General features: G+C 42.7%; 1 protein-coding gene across 1 annotated transcript in view; it reads left to right on the top strand.

Moving 5' to 3' along the window:
• Positions 1-20,021, top strand: part of ZFC3H1 (zinc finger C3H1-type containing) — a 68,093-nt gene that overhangs the window by 37,983 nt on the left and 10,089 nt on the right. Inside the window, exons 19-25 of the mRNA XM_066591641.1 lie at positions 1,108-1,209; positions 1,624-1,740; positions 1,955-2,138; positions 8,471-8,657; positions 15,688-15,879; positions 18,326-18,563; positions 19,893-19,998. Of these exons, the coding sequence (XP_066447738.1) occupies positions 1,108-1,209; positions 1,624-1,740; positions 1,955-2,138; positions 8,471-8,657; positions 15,688-15,879; positions 18,326-18,563; positions 19,893-19,998 (1,126 nt within the window). The remainder of the gene's footprint in view (positions 1-1,107; positions 1,210-1,623; positions 1,741-1,954; positions 2,139-8,470; positions 8,658-15,687; positions 15,880-18,325; positions 18,564-19,892; positions 19,999-20,021) is intronic.

Raw genomic sequence — 20,021 nt, 5'->3', positions numbered from 1 at the left:
CAGTAACTAACTGGCAGTGGGGCATTGTGGGAGATGTAGTTTATGTCCCCCCCCCCCCCCCCCCCCCCCCCCGCTGGCCATTTTAAATAAAAATGTGGAAATCTGAAGCTGATTGGAAAGCAGCGGTGGTGCAGGTCACCATAAAAGTACTGGAGTTCAGTTTAATGATTTAGATGGGTGTTTGGAATAATGGCAATAAGTGGAAACATTAAGGAAATTTTAAAAATTTAGTCCAGTCTTCGTAGGTGATTGGTGGTAGTGTGGCTATCCAGTTTTCCCCACAAAGAGTGCAATTTTGCACATACATCAACTTGTAATTATTCTACGATTGTCCCAACAAGTACTACTTAGCAGAACATGACGGCAGCAAGTCACATATAACAGACTGTACTTGCATTGTATAGAAATGTAACACTTTGCTCCCATGCATCATAATAATGCCAAACCAAATATTAACAAAGAATTATTTCCTAGCAGAGGCTTGGCAGACACTCTACTTAGCCCTACGCTAGCTAGGTACAATGTATGTATTGTAGGGAAGGCAGGAGAGGCAATGCCCAGGGGGCACCACATGGTTCAAACATTCCCAAGCATATGGGGCAGAAGAGGTCCTTTCTGTCCGCTGTGCTTGTTTTCCGGAGAGCTTGGGGCATATGTATGACGCCCTGTACGCCAGTGGCTTTTACGTTTTAGTCCTTGTAGCTTTTTAAAAAGTGGATGGAGCCTAGCTTTAGGGAGTGGGGTCTTGCACTGATCGCCTCATTTAGTCCAATGGACTCCAGAAACTGGCATGCATTACAGCAGAAACCTATGCTAGCTCAGGACTGGCATGGGTTTCCATCTGGCGAACAGAGATGCCACCAAGACCAACGTATCAAGAATCTCGCTCTTAATACATTTGGCACTCTTAGACTGGCGTGTGAAATACTTCTGTAAATAAATATACCCCAGTGTACTTTCATGTATCCTAATTCATTAATGTATCATGCCCAATGTTAGAGTCCAACCCCCAGCGATAGACATGAAGGGACAACTGGCCTGTCCTTTATACTTTACATTTTAAGTATTAAACATGTATGTGATGATTTATGTCTTTTGTCTCCTCAGAAAAATATGTTGACAAGCTCTTTGGTGTTAATCGGGATCACATGTCTATGGATCTTATGTCTGTTCTTCTTGTTAGCCATGTCAATGAAAGCCGAAATCACAGTGAGTACGCTTCTAACTCCTAAGTTTTTGTTAGGGTGCTTGTTTCAGCAAGACCTCACTGGACATCATAGTGCCGCCCCTTTCTGACCAGAGTGGCTTGTGGGTTGTCAGACTGGTCCCTTCCAACTTACATCCTTGGTCTATGGAGCGGTAGATCCCTCTCCTAGTCTTTCCTCCACACTCCTTGTTTTTTTTCAGAAGACGGTCCTGTGCATCTTCAGATTAATTTCCCGAGTCCCATTATGCCGCAGACGTTGATGCACATGCAGCTTTGCAGCTTAGTTTTGATGTTCCCACCCCTTGTTTGCTGCTCTTGAATGTAATACCAGTACGTTTAATCTTTATTATGCCCCTCGTTGTTACTATAACTTAGTTTTATGCATTCCATCAAAGTGTGGCTTTTCTATCTCACAGCACCGCCCCACACAACCTATAAAGAGACTCGAAAATGGAGGCCCATGTATTGGAAAAAGCCGTTATCGGATAGTAGTAGCAGTGATGAAGACGATTCTTCAAAAGCAATAAGCTTCGGTAAGACTGATGTAAATCACTATTTACTCTGGGAATAAATGTGTATTATTGTCTCAAAGGTAAACATTACTTGCTAGACCACCATGATAAAGCTAAAAATGTTGCTAGAAAAGGCTAGCTTTTGTAGACCAAACTTTTTATAGAAATCTGATTGTTTTTTGTTTTTTTTCCTTTTTTTTAAAATTTATTTATTTTTAAACAATACATTTTCTAGCACGGCTCCCAGAGACCAAGACGAGAGTTCCCATTCATGACACCGTTGTCACGTCAGATGATGTTAGGTATTACACAAGTGAAACAGATGACATTTCCAATCTGGAAGCTAGTGTTCTTGAAAAGCCTCAAGATATACAACTATGGATCAAGTTGGCATACAAGCGCTTAAACCAAAATGAGGGGTAGGTGGCCTTTTTTTTTTCCCCTGTTTTTAAATATATTAATTTTCTGATCTTGTCTGTAAAACATATTTTTGTTAATCCTAATTCTGCTATTTATACTGTAAATACATAAGCGTATTAAGTAAAACTAATATATATAATATACACACACTAACGTTCCTTTATTCCATTCTCAACTATATTATTGGTAGTTATAGAACAGTTCTTAAACCTTGGTGTATAGAGAACTTTCCGGAAGAAAGCCCAAAGTAAAATGTTAAGGGCTCATGTCCACGGGCAAAATGTGATTTAAAATCCGCAGCGGATCTCCCGCGCGCGGATCCGCACCCCATAGGGATGCATTGACCACCCGCGGGTAGATAAATACCCGCGGATCGTCAATAAAAGGCATTTAAAAAAAAATGGAGCATGAAAAAATCTGGACCATGCTCCATTTTCATGCGGGTCTCCCGCGGGGACGGCTCCCGCGGGCTTCTATTGAAGCCTATGGAAGCCGTCCGGATCCGCGGGAGACCTAAAATAGGAATTAAAAGCATTTACTCACCCGCAGCGGGCCGCGAAGCTCTGCTCTTCCTCACGGCCGCATCTCCCTTGCTTCGGCTCGGCGGATGTGCCCGGCGCATGCGCGCGGCACGTCGACGACGTGCCGGCGACGTGCCGCCGGCGTCAGGAATTCATCCGCCGGCCGAAAATGAAGATCCGGCCGTGAGGAACAGCTGACCTTCGCCGCCCGCTACGGATAGGTAAATGCTTTTAAATTTCTATTTTCAGCGCTCATGTCCGCGGGGCAGGAGGGACCCGCTGCAGATTCTACATGGAGAATCTGCAGCGGATCTGATTTTCCCCGTGGACATGAGGCCTTAAGGGCCATTCCATTTTTTTTTTTTTGAGTATAGCAGTGATTCCCCACAAAGTTCTCTGTCGCCCTAGGGCTTTCCCAAAAGGCAACAGCAAAGCGATTTCAGCCTTGACTAAGATGGCAAGCAGGTATGAAATCTAGACCAAAACATAAAATATCCTTTACCTGCTCCTTACCATAGAAACATACTAGCATAGTTTGGGAGGCTGAAAAATTACACACGTCCATAGAGTTTAGCCTGTTATCCTATAATGTTGATCCAGAAAGTAAAAAAAAAAACATGAAGTAGAAATCAATGTCCTCATTTTAGGGAACAAATTACTACCAGTCTTCAAATCAGGCAATCGGAATAAATCCCTGGATTAACAACCTGTCTGAAGTAATCAGTGACACTAACATGTAATATTGCTACACTCACAGGCGTCCGGGCCCCTCTTGAACTCTTAGTGAGTTTACCATCACTATGTCCTCAGGCAGAATTCCATAGTCTCACTGCTCTTACAGTAAAGAACCCCCTTTTATGTTCATGTAGAAACCTTCTTTCCTCTAGACGTAGGGTATGCCCCTTGTTACAGTCCTGGGTATATATAGATGATGGGAAAGATCTCTGTATTGACCAGAGATATAGTTATACGTAGTTGTTAGGTCGCCCCCTCTGCCTTTTTTTAGTAAACAATATCACTATAATTTTGATAATTCCTTTTTGGTATTGTAGTCCTTCCATTTATTTAGTTGCTCACCCTTGAACCTGCTCAAGTTCTGATATGTCCTCCTGGAGTACCAATCCCCAAAAATGAACACCATGTTCCATGTGTGGTCTGAACAGTGATTTGTAAAGGGAAAGAACAATGTTCTTGTCATGTGCCCCATGACCTCTTTTGATGCACCCAATGATCTTATTTGCCTTGACAGCAGCTGCCTGACGCCAGTTACTACAGCTGATTGCCAACTAACATTCCTAAATCCTTTGCGAAGTGCCAGTGTTTTCCCATTTATTAAGTAGGCTTGGCGTACATTTGTTCTTCCCATGTGTATAACCATACATTTGTTTTAGTGCTCATTTGCCCAAGCCTCCCAACTCACCCAGGTCAAGACGTGTGCTCCTTTCATCATTGCTCTTTGTATTAAAGATGGGAGTTTTTTCAGAAAGAATATGGCAGAATAGATTTTAGTGGTGTGACTAGAGCATAAAACAGTGCTTTATATACAAGAATTAAGTCTTTGTAGTGATCTTCAACTTTTAGACTTAATTTCTCCAAATTGGAACTTCTCAACATAAATTTTGGTCTGCAATTGCCAAAATATCCCCATTTATAAATATTAGCAAACCTATAACCTACTTGGGAACCAAAATGTCCAACACACTCTCTCTGACCCGAATATTATACCCCTGTTAGAAAGCATAGGAAAAGATTTAGCTGCATGGAAAACCCTGCAAATTAGATGTTTTGGCAGGAAAAATGTAATAAAGATGATGATCCTTCCAAAAATACTTTTATCTGCTACAAACGTTGCCAACAGAGGTTCCTCAGTTTTCCTTTATTAAACTAAAACGCATCCTGACGTAATTCATATGGCAAGATGAGGGCTTTAGGGTTAAATATACTACATTCATTAAGGAAACTGGGAGGAATTGGGCTCACAGATTTTGAGCTATATAGAAACGCTACGCATATCAATGCCATAATTGATTTACTTCGTCCCTTAGATAACAAATTATGAGTTGATCTGGAACTTGATTCCTTGACTGGGAACATTAATAGTTGGATATAGCTCACTCCACACAATGGAGCAAAGTTGAAGGAGGTTGACAACCCAATGATAAATAGGACTAATAGAACAAAAAACCTAAATGGATGCCAACAATAAGCAGATATATTCCCTTTCAATTTCTAATCCAGAACGAATTTGAAACACTGAAATGTAAAATTTCGCACTGTATTACCGTTTCTGCAAGCTCAATATTTATTTGATAGGCTTTCTCCCAAAACACTTGTTTTTGAACGGATTAGTGGAAACCCAATTTAGTGAAATCAATTTGGAAAGCACATTATATGAGAGGCAAGTTCTCTTAAATATTGTTATGCAGAAGATGTTTGCATGAGGCCCCTTTTTATATTAAACCCTGGGAACGGGACCTGAACATTACTGTTACTACAGACAGGATTAAACCCATCTTACTCCACTCACACTTATCATTATGAACACCATTTCAGAAGTTAAATTCTAAAATATCCAGGTTGTATAAAAGCCCAGAATTGTTACACAAGATAGATTCAAACTCCTCCCCTTTATGTTGGCGTTCCTCAAAAGGTACTGGAAGGATCTACACCAGATTTTTATTCTTATTCGGATCTAATGTAAAGTTTTCTCCCAAAGTTCTTTAGATAAATTTAAATCCATCAGGCAAACTTATAAATAGACTGATATTCCCATTCCTTACCAATGCAGCCAAAGCTTTAACCCTTTCCAGTCCAATGTCGGGCCTGCCCCGACATCATAATTTCCCTCCACAGCTCCGATGTCGGGGCAGGCCCGACACTGCAGTGCAGGAGTGGATCTGCACCCGATCGTCAGACACATCGGGTGCCGATGCACTCCTGCACTGGTCCTCACCAAGGACGCCCGAGAAGGAAGCCTTGAGAAATATCAGGATAGTATCCGGATTAATTTCGGAACAAATACCATTTTCCTACGCACCAAGGAAAAGATAATGCCCTTTAGCTTTTTCATCATTATGTTACATTGGAGACGACCAGGTGAAAGTTATTTGCACTTTTTATTCTTTCTTGTGTTAGCATAGTTAGTAAATAAAATTTCGTATCCACAATTACTAATAGTTCAATTTGTTAAATGATTGATTTTTTTTTTTTTTACTCCCTAACTTATATATACTTGTATTCACCTCTATTTCCACTTCTTTCCTCGTTTATTTGCCATGATCAATAAAGAAGGTATACATTTATATCGTACCTAAAGGACTATCAGACTGCGAGAAACAAGATTCTCTGGTTCAATGAAACCAGGATTAAACTTTTTGGTCTCCGTTCCAAGCATTATGTCTAGGAAACCAGTCGTTGCTCACCACCTGCCTGATACCATCCATACAGTGAAGCATGGTGGTGGCAGCTTCATGCTGTTGGGGGAGGTGGGTGGGGAGGGTCAACGGCTGGCAAAAGGAGACTGTTTGGGATGGATGGAAAGCTGAATGGATAAAGTATAGATATATTCTTAATGAAAACCTGATCCAGAGTGCGAGGGACCTTCAACACAGGAGTGGCTTAGAGACAACTAAGCCCTGACCTGAACCCAATCGAACATCTCTGCAGAGACCTGAAATTGTGTTTTTCACTTTACCATTATGGGGTATTGAGTGCACCATAATGGGGAAAAACTTACATTTATTTTAATTTGCTTAAGGCCGAAACGTAAGGTATAAAAAATGACTGTCTGAACACTTTCCGAATGCATTGTATATTTAACAAAGCCGTATAAAGCCTAAAACCCTAAACCAATCTAGAGTGCCGGTCAACTGGCCCGGGTTTTAAAGAGAGTTCTGGATCTTGTAATAGACTAAAACTAAGGCCTCATGTCCACGGGCAAAAGAAGAATTAAAATCCGCAGCGGATTTTAACTCTTCTCCCGCCCGCAGATCCGCACCCCATAGGGATGCATTGACCACCCGCGGGTAGATAAATACCCGTGGATGGTCAATAAAAGGGAATTAAAAAAAAAAAATGGAGCATGAAAAAAAATGTGACATGCTCCATTTTCGTGCAGGTCTCCCGCGGGGACGGCTCCCGCAGGCTTCTATTGAAGCCTATGGGAGCCGTCCGGATCCGCGGGAGACCTAAAATAAGAATAACTTACCCGCAGCAGACCGGGCACCTCTTCTCTTCCTCACAGCCAGATCTTCTTGCTTCAGCCCGGCGGATGTGCCCAGCGCATGCACACGGCACGCCGCCGTCGTGCCGAGTACATCCGCCGGCCAAAGAAAGAAGATCCAGCCGTGAAGAAGAGAAGAGGTGCCCGGTCAGCTGCGGGTAAGTTAATTCTTATTAATTCTTCTTTTCAGCGCTCATGTCCGCGGGGCAGGAGGGACCCGCTACGGATTCTGCATGGAGAATCCGTAGCGGGCCTGATTTTTTCCCGTGGACATGAGGCCTAAATGTGTGTTGTACCTCCTATATACATTTCTGAACGAATCATGAGAATTTTAGCGATTTGTGGAGTACTAAACACATGTATACTGCCTTAGACTGCTGACATAAAGGCAAAAACAGCTTGTCTGCTCACACATGGACGGGGCCAAATGCACGTTATTGGAACACTCCTGTAGCTAATGCAAACCATTCTTTTAATACTAAAGAATTGTCATTTTTGTGAAGATTGGCGCAGCAGTTCTCCTTTTCTATTCCTATTCTTTTGGATTATTTATTGGATTTGAAAGTTCATGCTGTATCCTTATCTGATTGGCTGTCATTTTATCAGCATCGCCTGATGCAGCCAAAAGTCACTGCCTTCTCCCAAGAGCGGAAGATATTGCAATCTTAATTTGCAGCAGTGCTAAAACACTGAAAAGTGTTCAATTCTTTTTTCCTGCCAGGGATTTTTGTCCTTTTTTTAACTTTTTATTTTAGAAATGTTCTGCAAACATGTCTCCAACAGTTTATATTGCCAGATCTGCCTGTGTGTGTTTTCTCTCCCCTCATGTTCCTATTATTATACTGTATAATACAATAATTCCTACTGTGCTCGGACATCCTAGTGCTGAACCTCTTATTAATTGTCTATTACACTAGGTTCCCAACACGTTTTTGCATCTTGTTGTAAGGCGTAGAGATGAGTGAGCATAGTCGCTAAGGCAAACTACTCGAGCGAGTAGTGCCTTATGTGAGTACCTGTCCGCTCGTCTCTAAAGATTCGGGTGCCGGCAGGGGAGAGCGGGGAGTTGCGGGAGTGAGCAGGGGGGGTGGGTGGGGGGGAGTGAGAGCGAGTGTCCCCCCCCCCCCCCTTCCCGTTTGCCTTAGTGAATACGCTCACTCATCTCTAGTAAGGAACTGTGTGTTTTTTGGTGGTTTTTTTTTTTTTAGTTTTTTTTTTCTTCAAGATTAAAAATGCATACCCTTTTTTAATACAGGGCTCCCATCCAGTTGCATTCTTTTGTCATTGGCCTCTACTATACATGATTTTTGTGTCTTGATGCATCCTGTCTTAATGGTAAATTTGATAGAAAACAAAGCCTGCAGATACAAAGTGTGAACTTTGCTTTGTGACCTTTCTTTTTTTTTTTTTGTTTGCATAACTCACTGGCCTGAGTTTTCATGTTCTTGAAAGCGGATAGTCGGACTTGTATAATTTAAGTTAGAATGCAGGGTGTAATCTTATTTTTCTAGTATAGACATTTCTCAAAAATTCCATGAAGGGTTTAGTTTGGTTGATTAATAAGTCGTTTATTTTACTTTATTTGCAGAACGTCATCGGAGTGTTTAGATTCTGCGTTAAATGTATTATCCCGTGCACTGGAGCATAATAAAGACAATTCTGAGATTTGGAGCCACTACCTCAAGTTATTCTCCCAAAGAGGATCTAGAGACGAAATCAAAGAAATGTGTGAAACGGCTGTAGAGTATTCCCCTTACTATCAGACTTGGTGGACAGTGAGTCATTTCTTAATTTAATAGTCATGTGTTCTATACTGTATGTATATATTGTGCACTATGGATGTGTTGACATGACAGTTGGGAGCCTAACAATGGTCCAGATCCTCCCATGTTGGTTTCTCCCCAGAGGCAGAGGTTGAAAAGAGAATGCTGGCCCAAACGCTGAAATACAGGAGTATTTCAGTGTATTATACAAGCAGTCTCATGGTGAAGCCTCTAGTGGGATTTAAAAAGACAAACGTTAAGTCAAAATATTCCAAAAATGTAAAAAAAAAAAAAAAAGAGGTAAAGCTCCAAAAACTTTTTACTAATTTATTACTTAAAAAAACAAAATGTTAGTGTCAAGTATGAACTATTTCTAATATATATCCTGCACAGTTAACATGGTAAAAATGTGTAAAATGCCATAATTGCTGTTTTCTTGTCACTTTGCCTCTCCATATAATAATAATTAAATTAAAAGTGAACAAAAAGCCATACAGTTGTACCCACAGAAAAAAGCCCTCACACGGCTACGGAATAAAAAAAAATGATGTCCGTTGCATTGGTGGACACAGCTTTAGATCATTGGTATAGCTACAGCTACTAGGAGGCAGATACTAAGCAATAAAGTGTTAGCTCCTTCTACCAGCTATATCTCTCCTGCGGGCACTAAGTTAACCAGTTTTAACTTGGTGTCCATAGATGGCAGACCTTCATTCACCAGTCTTCAGCTGTTACCTTTCTGGACCTGGGAATACAGGGCTGGTACTGGACTGTCCCTGTTACCCCACCGAAGAGGGCAAACGGACTTGCGTTAACCGTTGTGTTGTCGGCCCGACCCACAGAAGAAAAGGAGACCGCATGGTCAAGCTTTAGTTTAACCCTGACCTGCTAGACATAGTGGCCCCCCGTATTGGAGTATTAACTTCCTCCTCAAAAGCAGGCGAGCACAGGGACGCACACTGCTGGAGTCCCGGAGCTACAGTATGTGCTACAGTGGAAAGGTAAGTATTCTACAGGCACCCCTCTTTTCTTCTCATGCTGCTTTCCTTTCTTCCACCACTATCATTACAAACCCCGACCCCCTTCCCAGAGCTCTAACCTACCCGAGCGCTCTGGCATCAGGGCTTGCCTGAAGTTGGGCACCGAGGATTCCTTCCCCCCCCCCCCCCCATCTCCATCTCTGTAGCTTTTTTTTTTTTTTTTTTTTGTTCCTTATGGGGACAGCTGCTGTGTTTCTGCTTGGAGGGGGTTGATATAGGCCATGCGACATCTCACTGTGCCCCAGGCTGCTGTGGTCCTCTTCTGCTGCGTCTTTTCCCAAGATGTGCCCCCACCGCCTTTCGCTTCCAGGGTCTTTCTCTGAGAGCGCAAGCCCACCGACTATGGATACGAGGTGCTGGCACGGCGTGGGCCCTCTTTTCTTTATCAGCACAGCAGGTGCCACGCGGCCGACGAAGGACACATTGCAGACTGCAGAAGGTTGTGCACGCCTGCATCTGCAGTCCTCCCATGGATCTCTTTGTCGTGGACCACCATGCGGCTCTCCCATTCCTCCACTACTAATTGAGGCCCCAGCTTCAGCCTATTCACAGCACTTCCAGTAGCACAGGCTGGGCTATACAGAGTATGCAATCAAGGCTTGCACTGGTTGCGGGAAGATCTTCTGCCTTCTCCTCCTATCCCTGTCTTGCATGCTCATTGGTTCCCTCCACCTTACACAGCTCGCCCTCAAGTCCTCCTCGTTCCTGTCCTACTGCACATTCCTTTACAGCAGTGTTTCCCAAACTCCAGTTCTTAGGAACCCCCAACAGATCATATTTTCTGCTTTTTCTCCGTATTGCACAGGTGATGTAATTGTTGGTGCCTCAGACATTGCCACAGGTGGTCTTACTATAGGAAATCATGAAAACATGACCTGTTGGTGGTCCATGAGGACTGGCGTTTGGGAACCACTAAACACTGTTTTGCTGAGACCTGTGGTGCTTCCTAGGTGCTTCTCATACGTCTCACAGCAATTTAATTGCATTTCAGAACCAGTCCTGGACTGGGTAAGCTCTACCTGGTGGCTAGCTCTCCCTTGCTGCTACTGCAGTGCCTTAGCAGTAGGCCATATACAAATTATTCTACTGACTACTGTCTGCAAACCCTCAGCATCATTTGTAATTTCAAGTCTGTCTCTACCAAATCCTCCAGATGAAGGGCAGCTCCCACCCAAACCATCCAGGGTTGGGGGATGACTTTCCCTATTCAGCGAGATCTGGCTCGTTCACATCTCAGACGGCTGGGTTTGGGAGGTCATTTCTTCAAGCTATGCCGTAGAATTGCCTGCCTGCCCTCCAGATCACTTCATCTCCAGAGTTCCGGTATCTCTTTCAAAGGCTCAACTTCAGGGGAATAGTTGCCATCCCCTATCTTGATGATTGTCTGAGAGAGTTGGAACCTTCACCAAACTATTTGAAGAGTCTCCACATCACTCTGGAGACTGTGATCTCAATTGCTGATGCCTCTCTCGGTCGAAGAGTATTGCAGACGGCCATAAACCGACACTATGCATCCTTGTATGCTCTTCCATAACCCCAGGGTATTACTCTGGAACGTCCCACGGTCTTCAGTTGTGTCCCCAATGCAACAGACAAGAAAATAAGATTTTTGTACTTGCCATAAATTTTTTTCTCATTGCATTCATTGGTTGACACCACAGCAGCCCATGTTAAGAACTTTCTGATATCAACCTCCTTGTTGGAGCGTTGCACATGTTTCTATACTGTGTTAGAGTTTTTAATGTTTCACTTTTAAAAGTTTTTAACCTTTTTTATCCTACTTACTGTTTCTACTGTTTGCATACAAAATGGTTAGCTTGGTGCCTGCAGGAGGTATATAGCTGTTTGGAGGAGTTAACACTTTTTTTTTTTCTTAACATCCACCTCCTAGTGGCAGTAGCTATAACCTCAGTTTCCTGCTGTATTTCCCAAAGATTTGTCACCGTGACAGAAAGGAAAACCCTGTGTGTCAACAAGCCTATCACCGAGGGAATCACTAAAATATAACTTTTATTAGGTAAAGATAAAAATAAAAATGTATAAAAGGCGTGGACTCTTATTCCAGTTACACTCCTACTGGACAAGTAGATATTCTAACAGTAGTAAGTCCATATAAGTATATACCAGATGATGCGCTAAGTTCTAACTCCACAACCACAATGACCCCATCTATATTGTTGGTGCATGGGTCGAGATATATATTATGGTTGTGTACAGCTCCACGTGTATAAATGGCCACAAGGGCTAACAAAGCACAATGTAGGTTATATTTTTTGTATTTATACGTTGGAGCCGATAAATGGGTAAAGGCCAGAATAATAAATGTAACCCCCGTCTGGCAGAGTATTGAGGCATATATTAATGCCCAGGAAATATAGCATCAATCAGGTATATACTATGTGGTATATCCCCTATTATGGTGGATAATACCCTGATGCGATAACCAGCTATAGTAAACACGGTCACTAATTTCATCTATATAGTGACTCGCTTGACTGACGTCATTTAGCGTGTTTATCTAGTTTATATAAAAGCTGGCAAATAGACTGCAGCGCTGAGTGGTCTGTAACTAGGAGTTAAATGGTGCAAGGGCATATTACAGCACCAAACGTTCCTTTTTATTTTACCACATTCCCATTAGGGACAGACACAGCGGAGAGTCTTAGACCAGGGTCATTAACTCATAAGACCCTGTCACATGGACTAAACACTGCTGAGTGCAGCTAATAAAAACAGCTGATCACTGCTTCACTAGAGATGAATGCCGCTGTTTGTGAGATTTTATAATCACCAGCAGCTACGAGCAGCTAAACTGAAGAGGGTTCAATAAGATATATAATGAACCCTCTTTGTCAGTAACTGCTGCATTCACTATCACCATTTAAGCATAGATAGCCCGATATACAATGATGTGGACATCTGTGGCATGTCAAGCACAACAATAAGGCTATCTTAGGCTGGCTAACACCATCTACGCGTTTCCACGGTCCTTAATGCAGTGACCGCATCATCAGGATGGTGAATCTAGGTTATAGAACCGAACAGCCTGAACGGCTGTGTGAAAATGAGCAGCAACTTAGCGCATCATCTGGTATATACTTATATGGACTTACTACTGTTAGAATATCTACTTGTCCAGTAGGAGTGTAACTGGAATAAGAGTCCACGCCTTTTATACATTTTTATTTTTATCTTTACCTAATAAAAGTTATATTTTAGTGATTCCCTCGGTGATAGGGGTATTTCCCAAAGAACATGACAGGGAAGTGATTTTTACAGTGTGTACAAAAATCTTATTGCTCTCGAAAGGTAGGGATGAAAACTTTTTTTTTTTCCCCCCCTTTGGTCTTAACCCCTTCATGACACGGCCTATTTTGGGCTTAAGGATGCAACAATTTTTGGCAGATTTTCTTCTCCGTTTATCAAAAGCCATAACTTTTTTTATTTTTCTTTATTTTTCTGTCGACGCGGCCGTATGAGGGCTTATTTTTTGCGCGGCGAACAGTAGTTTTTATCGGCGTCATTTTTGGGTGCATTAACTATATTGTAAAACTTTTTATTTGTTTATTTTTTTTTATGATAGGGAGAGAAAACGCATCAATTCTGCCATAGATTTTTTTTTAATTTTTTTTAACAGCGTTAATCATGCAGCATAAATGAGACATTCCATTTTTTTCTGCGGACCGGTACGGTTACAACGATACCAAAATTCTTACATTTTTTTTGTGTTTTTCCACTTTTCTGCAATAAAAACCCTTTTTTTGTAAATCCTTTTTTTTTTTTTTTCTAAATTGCTGCAGCATTCTTTTCCTGTAACTTTTTTTTTTTTTTTTTTTATGTACGGAGCTCTGGGAGGGCTTATTTTTTGCGAGATGAGCTGTAGTTTTTATTGGTACCATTTTGGGATACATACGGCTTTTTTGATCACTTTTCTTGCGTTTTTAATGAGGCAAAATGCTAAAAATTAGCATTTTGCCTCAGTTTTTTAGCATTTTTTTAAATGCTTTTTTCCGTGCACAGTCAAAAGCATGTGCAGCTTATTGTACGTGTCGTTATGGACGCGACAATACCAAATATGTGGGGTTTAATTTTTTTTAACTTTTTTTTTTTATGCTAATCTGAGAAAAAGCATAAAAAAATGGGTTTTTTACTTTTTTTTTTTTTAATTCATTTTTTAAATCTGTTTTTTTTTTTTACAACATTTGTGTCCCTCTGAGGGACTTTGACCACAGCCCTGATGATCGCTGTCATAAGGCATGGCAGAGCTACTGCTCTGCCGTGCCTTATTGCTTATACAGCGATCTTATGCACTGGTAACACAGGACGCCAGTGTCTGGCGTCCTGTTACCATGGCGACAGGCCGAGCTCTCGCGATAACCTTTCAAGAGCCGGCCAGAGACACAGAGAGTGCGCTCCCTCTGAACTCTTTCCCTGCCACGATCAACTTAGATCGCGGCAGGGAAGAGGTTAACAGCGGGGGGTGCATCTCCGATGCCCCTCCCCCCCAATGTTTCAGCGGGATGCCGGCTATGACTGACAGCCGGCTCCTGCTGCGGGATAGCGCGGGATCATATGTGATCCCGCGCTATCCCCAGGACGTAAGTTTACGTAAACTTACGCCCTGGAGCGAGAATGGGTTAAATTAGAATTTTTTTTTTTTTTTTTTTTTTTTTTTATTTTCCTAACTTATTTTTTGCATCCCAGTTGTGCACATGTATATGTCATTCTAGGATAAATACACTGCAATGCTTCTGTAATACAGTGTATTATATCTATTACTATAAATCTGACAGGAAGTCTGTTAGGCCCTGCCTTTGGCAGGGAGGGGCGATGTAATGACAGAGGGTTGCCTATTCTGTAAAACCATGTAGTTGCTGCTATCAGCATTGAATTGAAGCTTAGCGGACCCTAGTTAGGAGGATGTCAACTACACCACTCCTGAGCCCACTGCATAATTATACTTTGTAGGGCAAGCAGAGGGTAAAGAATCTGACACTCTTTTGGGCTGGTTTAATAGAAAGCGCAGTGAGTCTAACAGTTTATTTTATGCTTTCTTCATGAAGGTTCTCTGCCTTTGTGAGTTGCATCTTGCACCTAGGAGTTCTATTGGTGTAAGATTGAATGACTTTTAGGGTATGTTCATACGGCAGATTCCGCCTTCTAACGCCACAGCAAAAATCTGCTGTTCTGCTATGGATCCACACTTAATTTTAGCCCTGTTAGTGGGCAAATCTGCATGTGGGAAATCCAACACTTTTCTGTGTGGATCCCTGTGAAAAAGTGAAATGTCACTACTTGATGGCGATCCATGCGGAATTGCGTTGGATATTCCATGCGTAGATTTTTCCCATTGCCAGATCAAAAATGTCGTGCAGAATAGCAGCAGGTTTTTGCTGCAGGTTTAGAGGCCGTGTAAGCATACAGTAAGGGTATGTTACTAAGCTTATGGGGTGGACATGGCTAACCCGCTGAGTCTGTAGGTTTTATACTTGCCTTTCTCACCATTCGCTGCTGCACTGCAGTCAGTGGTCCGCCCAGCCTAACATTACAATGCAAGGACTACTTAGGCTGGGTTCCCACACGGCGTATTCCCGGCAGAAATCTTGCAGTTTGGCCGCAGTGGAAAAAATGCAAGATTTCCACGGGGAAAGCGCTGCTTCAAAACCCGCAGCACTTAGCTGCCGCACGTGGATTTGCCGTGTCGAAATTCCGGACAGAATTTCTGCGGCAAATCCGCCCTGTGTGAACCCAGCCTTAGCGTGCCCCTTAATGCATTCAGCTGCAGCTTTCATCGCTGACTCCAGGGTAGTGGCAGACAAGGTAAGTATAAAACTTGCATCCGTGGACTCAGCAGGTGAGCTACTTTCACTCCAAGCTTAACTTATAGGACTAAAAGTAGCTGACAGATTCCCTTTAAATCAGATGGAATTTCACTATGTTTTCCTTATCACTGGATTTTGGGTATCCCTTGTGACTGATGTATATGGTTTTCCCCTCTGCAGTTCCTTACTTTGGAGAATTCCTTTGATGGAAAGGACCAAGTGTGTTCGCGAACACTGCAATACCTGGTGCAGCAGGTAGAAGCGGGGGAGAAGTCTGAGCTGGTTTCACTGCAGTGTCTTGAAGTTTTATTGTACCGTGTACACGTGAACCTGTTCAGTGGAAGACTGCAAAATGCGCTTGCTATTCTACAGGTGAGTAGGCTTCTTATAGTTACTCTGATTTGTAAGTGTGGAATATAATGAGACTAGGTGAGATTTGAAGTGTTTGACTTCAGTGATCATCATGTTCTATGACCCATGCTAGCCTTCTGAGTTTTTAGGTGACATTAAGGCTCGATTTGATTTGCGGAATCCGCACAGGTCACCCGTGCAGAAGATCCGCAATTAAAAGTGCCCATAGGGAAGCATGGGCATCCACAACTGAATTTAAGCGTGCAAAATTTGATTTGCGGACAGTTTGGTGCGAAAAACAAATGGCAGCATGCTCTATTTCAGTGCGGGTTGGGTGCGGACGGGCTCAATAGAAGTCAATGGGTGCGGACGATCCGCAGTGCAGCCGCAAATACAATTGCAGATGCACTGCGGATTTGAAGGTTAAAATCAGTTAGGGGGCTGGGGAAAAGGCTGGGAGGGGGGGGTGCGGATTGTTTTCTGCACGGATGATCTGCAGTGCAGCCTCTCTGAAAAACCATTACATCCGCGATCTGCAAATTGTTTCTGTAGGTCTCCCACTGCGGAAATCCGCATGCAGAATCCAATCCACCCGTGGACTTGAGACCTTATGGAATAACTTGTATTTTTGTAAAGGGGCATAACATTTTTTAAAAATATTTGTAAAAGTTTATAAACCTGAAACCTCTGTGGTTCTTAAACATCTTGCCGAGTAGATGGCTGAAATCTTTTCTAAGCCTGTTTTTTATACAAGCATAACACAGATGCGTTTTTGCATCCATGTTGAACCCGCACACCCAATCTAAGATCAAATCATAAGACCTGTAGCCAAGCGTATTGCTTGGAGCTATGTTGCTGTTTGGGCCATTCCACCCAAAATCTGTCCATGATCTGAAGCCGCGGTGTAGAAGCAGTAGGGGATATGTATTTTGCTGGTTTGAAAAGCGATGTTCATATGTGGTCAATTTGCTGTCTATTTTATACAGCAGAAAACCCCACCACAAGTCTTTATTTGGGGCAGATCTACAGCAAATTTCACCTTTTCAGTTGAAGGAGTGAAATCTGCAGATCTGCACCAAATGTTGAGTATATTTCTGCACAATACACCGAGTGTGAACATACCCTTAAATTGTAATTACACATGCTGGTTTGCTGGTGTTTCTCAAAATACACAATAAAGTAACTATTCTGTATAAGTACACCATTCCTGACCGGGATACTGAGGGGTTAAAGACATTTAAAGGGGTTGTCCCGCGCCGAAACGGGTTTTTTTAAAAATTTTTTAACACCCCCCCCCCCCCCCCCCCTCCCGTTCGGCGCGAGACAACCCCGATGCAGGGGTTAAAAAAACAAACCGGGTAGTACTTACCTGAATCCCGGCGGTCCGGCGTCTTCATACTCACCTGCTGAAGATGGCCGCCGGGATCCTCTCTCTCTGTGGGCTTCTGTGCGGTCCATTGCCGATTCCAGCCTCCTGATTGGCTGGAATCGGCACGTGACGGGGCGGAGCTACACGGAGCCGGCATTCTGCACGAGCAGCCCCATTGAAGACAGCAGAAGACCCGGACTGCGCAAGCGCGTCTAATTTGGCCATTAGACGGCGAAAATTAGACGGCAACCATGGAGACGAGGACGCCAGCAACGGAACAGGTAAGTGAATAACTTTTAAAACTTCTGTATGGCTCATAATTAATGCACAATGTACATTACAAAGTGCATTAATATGGCCATACAGAAGTGTATAGACCCACTTGCTGCCGCGGGACAACCCCTTTAAGGCTAGGTCTGTAGGGCAACGTGAAGACTGCACTGTCACTGTGAGGTCTCAATGTCTGTAATATCGTATTGCGACCTGCACCCTAAAGTGACTGTGACGCCACCATAGTTGCAATAAATCCAACTTGGTTGGACTTTGGTCACAAGTGACTTTTCCACCATAGAAATCAATGTAAGGTGCCTGTGAGCAGTTGGAATTTTGGCTTTTTTAATATGCAAATTGCGGCTTTGAAATAGTCATGCAGGTTGCTGACAAGTTGCACAATTTTTTCGTCCAGCAACGTGTCGCCATAGCCTTAATCGGATTGCAGAATATGTTGTTCCTATTAATGGGCGCAGTGCATGTTCTTCCAGAAACAAGATGCCTGATGGCACACATTGTCCTTTAATCTTCGGCAGACCCTATACTGCTTTTATTTCAGGGGGCTTATTTTCTCATATGTTTAGTGAAGAATCCTTCAGAAGTCAGGATATATGCAGTAAAGATGCCCAGGAAGCCATGTTTTCTCATCATGTGTTTAGCCTTTGTTGTTTATGGGAGCTACTTAATGCTTGGTGTCAGATTTTATGGCAAAAAAACATCTTACAGTTTTGAGAATTTTTTTTTAAGATTCCTGTTCCATTGTTATATGTATGCTACTGTATAGAGAAGATGTAATGCAGCCCTTGTTTGTTTTAATGTGATTTACAGAATGCTTTAAAGTTCCCTTGTGAGAAGAGTATAGCAGATCACCTCACGCCCAAGGACCGCTGCTTAGCATGGCTTTCTTACATCCACCTCATGGAGTTCAGTAGTCTACCTGCTAATTTCTATGACCCAACAGTTGCCAACCCCTCCAGGATAGTTAACAAGGAGCCGTTTCTAATACCTTGGCTGAATCCCCAAAGTGTAACGACTGATCCTGTCATGCTGCTTGCTCTATTTGAAGGTGTGTCATCTTGCTGGTTTGCTTGCATACCTTTTAATCTGTATTTTCTGGGGTTTTTTAGCTTCGTTTGCAGTATTGATAGATGAGGACTCCAGCTTGTCACCGCTCATCTGTTTGCATGCAAGTTCAGTGACATAACAGACCTGATTTAACTTGGCTTTTATGAAAACAGATGAGCAGCAACGGGTGAACTGAGGGCTGCTGTGGTTATCGGGTACAATATAACAGATTTAAGAGGTTTTTTTTCATTTGCAAGCATGATTAGAAATAAGCCATGTGTAGAGTTCAATTTAAACTCGCTACCTTCATCCATAAAGCTCTCCACAGCACAACGCCGCCCTACATTGCCTCCCTCATCTCAATCTACCACCAGCCCAGGCTCTCCGCTCTAACGAAATCAGACTGAGTGCCCGTTAATTTGACCCTCTCATTCCTGCCTTCAAGACTTCTCCAGAGCAGCACCGGTCCTCTAGAACGCGCTACCCAAAGCTATCTGCGCAATCACTGACACACAAAACTTCAGACGTGCCCTAAAAACGCACCTCTTCAGAGAGGCTAACCATATCCCCTAAACCAAACCCTTGTTACTCCGCCTGATAACATGCTCCCTGTCCTACTGATTGCAATCAGCCGTAATCAACCGGCACCTGCAGTCATACTGATTCCGCCACTATACAGCCTGACCATTGTCTGAGTATAGCATCCCTCACTCTCCACCTCGCCATATCGCGCACATCTCCAGCCCCTTCACCTTCTGTATCACCCCAATATTTGTAGTATGTAAGCTCGTTGGAGCCCCCCCACCCCTATTGTTTCCATCAATTGACTACATGTAACCGTGGTTTTTGTATCTGTTCTCCCCTATGTTGGCGCTATATAAATAAAGATGATTGATTTAATATAGATTTATATACAGCCACCCACATGCTTCCGGCTCCCTCATAGGGCATAGTTATATCTAATAATGTACATTATGTTTGGCTTTCAAACAATCCCATCAATAGTGCTAGAATCTTTATCACAGACTACCTTCACTTCTCCATAGTACTTCAACCCTTGGGAATTCTCATTTCTGCTATATGTGGGTTATTTCTTGTAGTGTAGACCACTTTCTAGACTTTTACTGCAGAAACCACCATAATTGATCCTTTTAATCCTGCATTGTAGCGATCATAGATAATAATTGCATGTAACAATATTGCTAAGTAGAGCGGCCACTGCAGAGGCGTTCTCTAACGGTTTATACGTTAATGATGCAGGATTTGTAAAAGACACTATAGCATTAAATGTTGAAATATGTTCCCTAATTATTGTTTCCTTTCTCCATAGCTGCTGTATTTTCTTGCTCTGATGAAAACTTGACTGCTGAAGAAAGAATAGAAGTTTGTCTACCACTTTATAAAAATATGATCTCCCTCCACCTTATGTTTGACAGGTAACGATGTCTTACCACTGGGA

Source organism: Eleutherodactylus coqui, chromosome 2, assembly GCF_035609145.1.
Source record: "Eleutherodactylus coqui strain aEleCoq1 chromosome 2, aEleCoq1.hap1, whole genome shotgun sequence".
NCBI lineage: Eukaryota > Metazoa > Chordata > Amphibia > Anura > Eleutherodactylidae > Eleutherodactylus > Eleutherodactylus coqui.
Note: the sequence above shows the minus strand (reverse complement) of the source record. Positions and strands in the feature narration are given on the sequence as shown.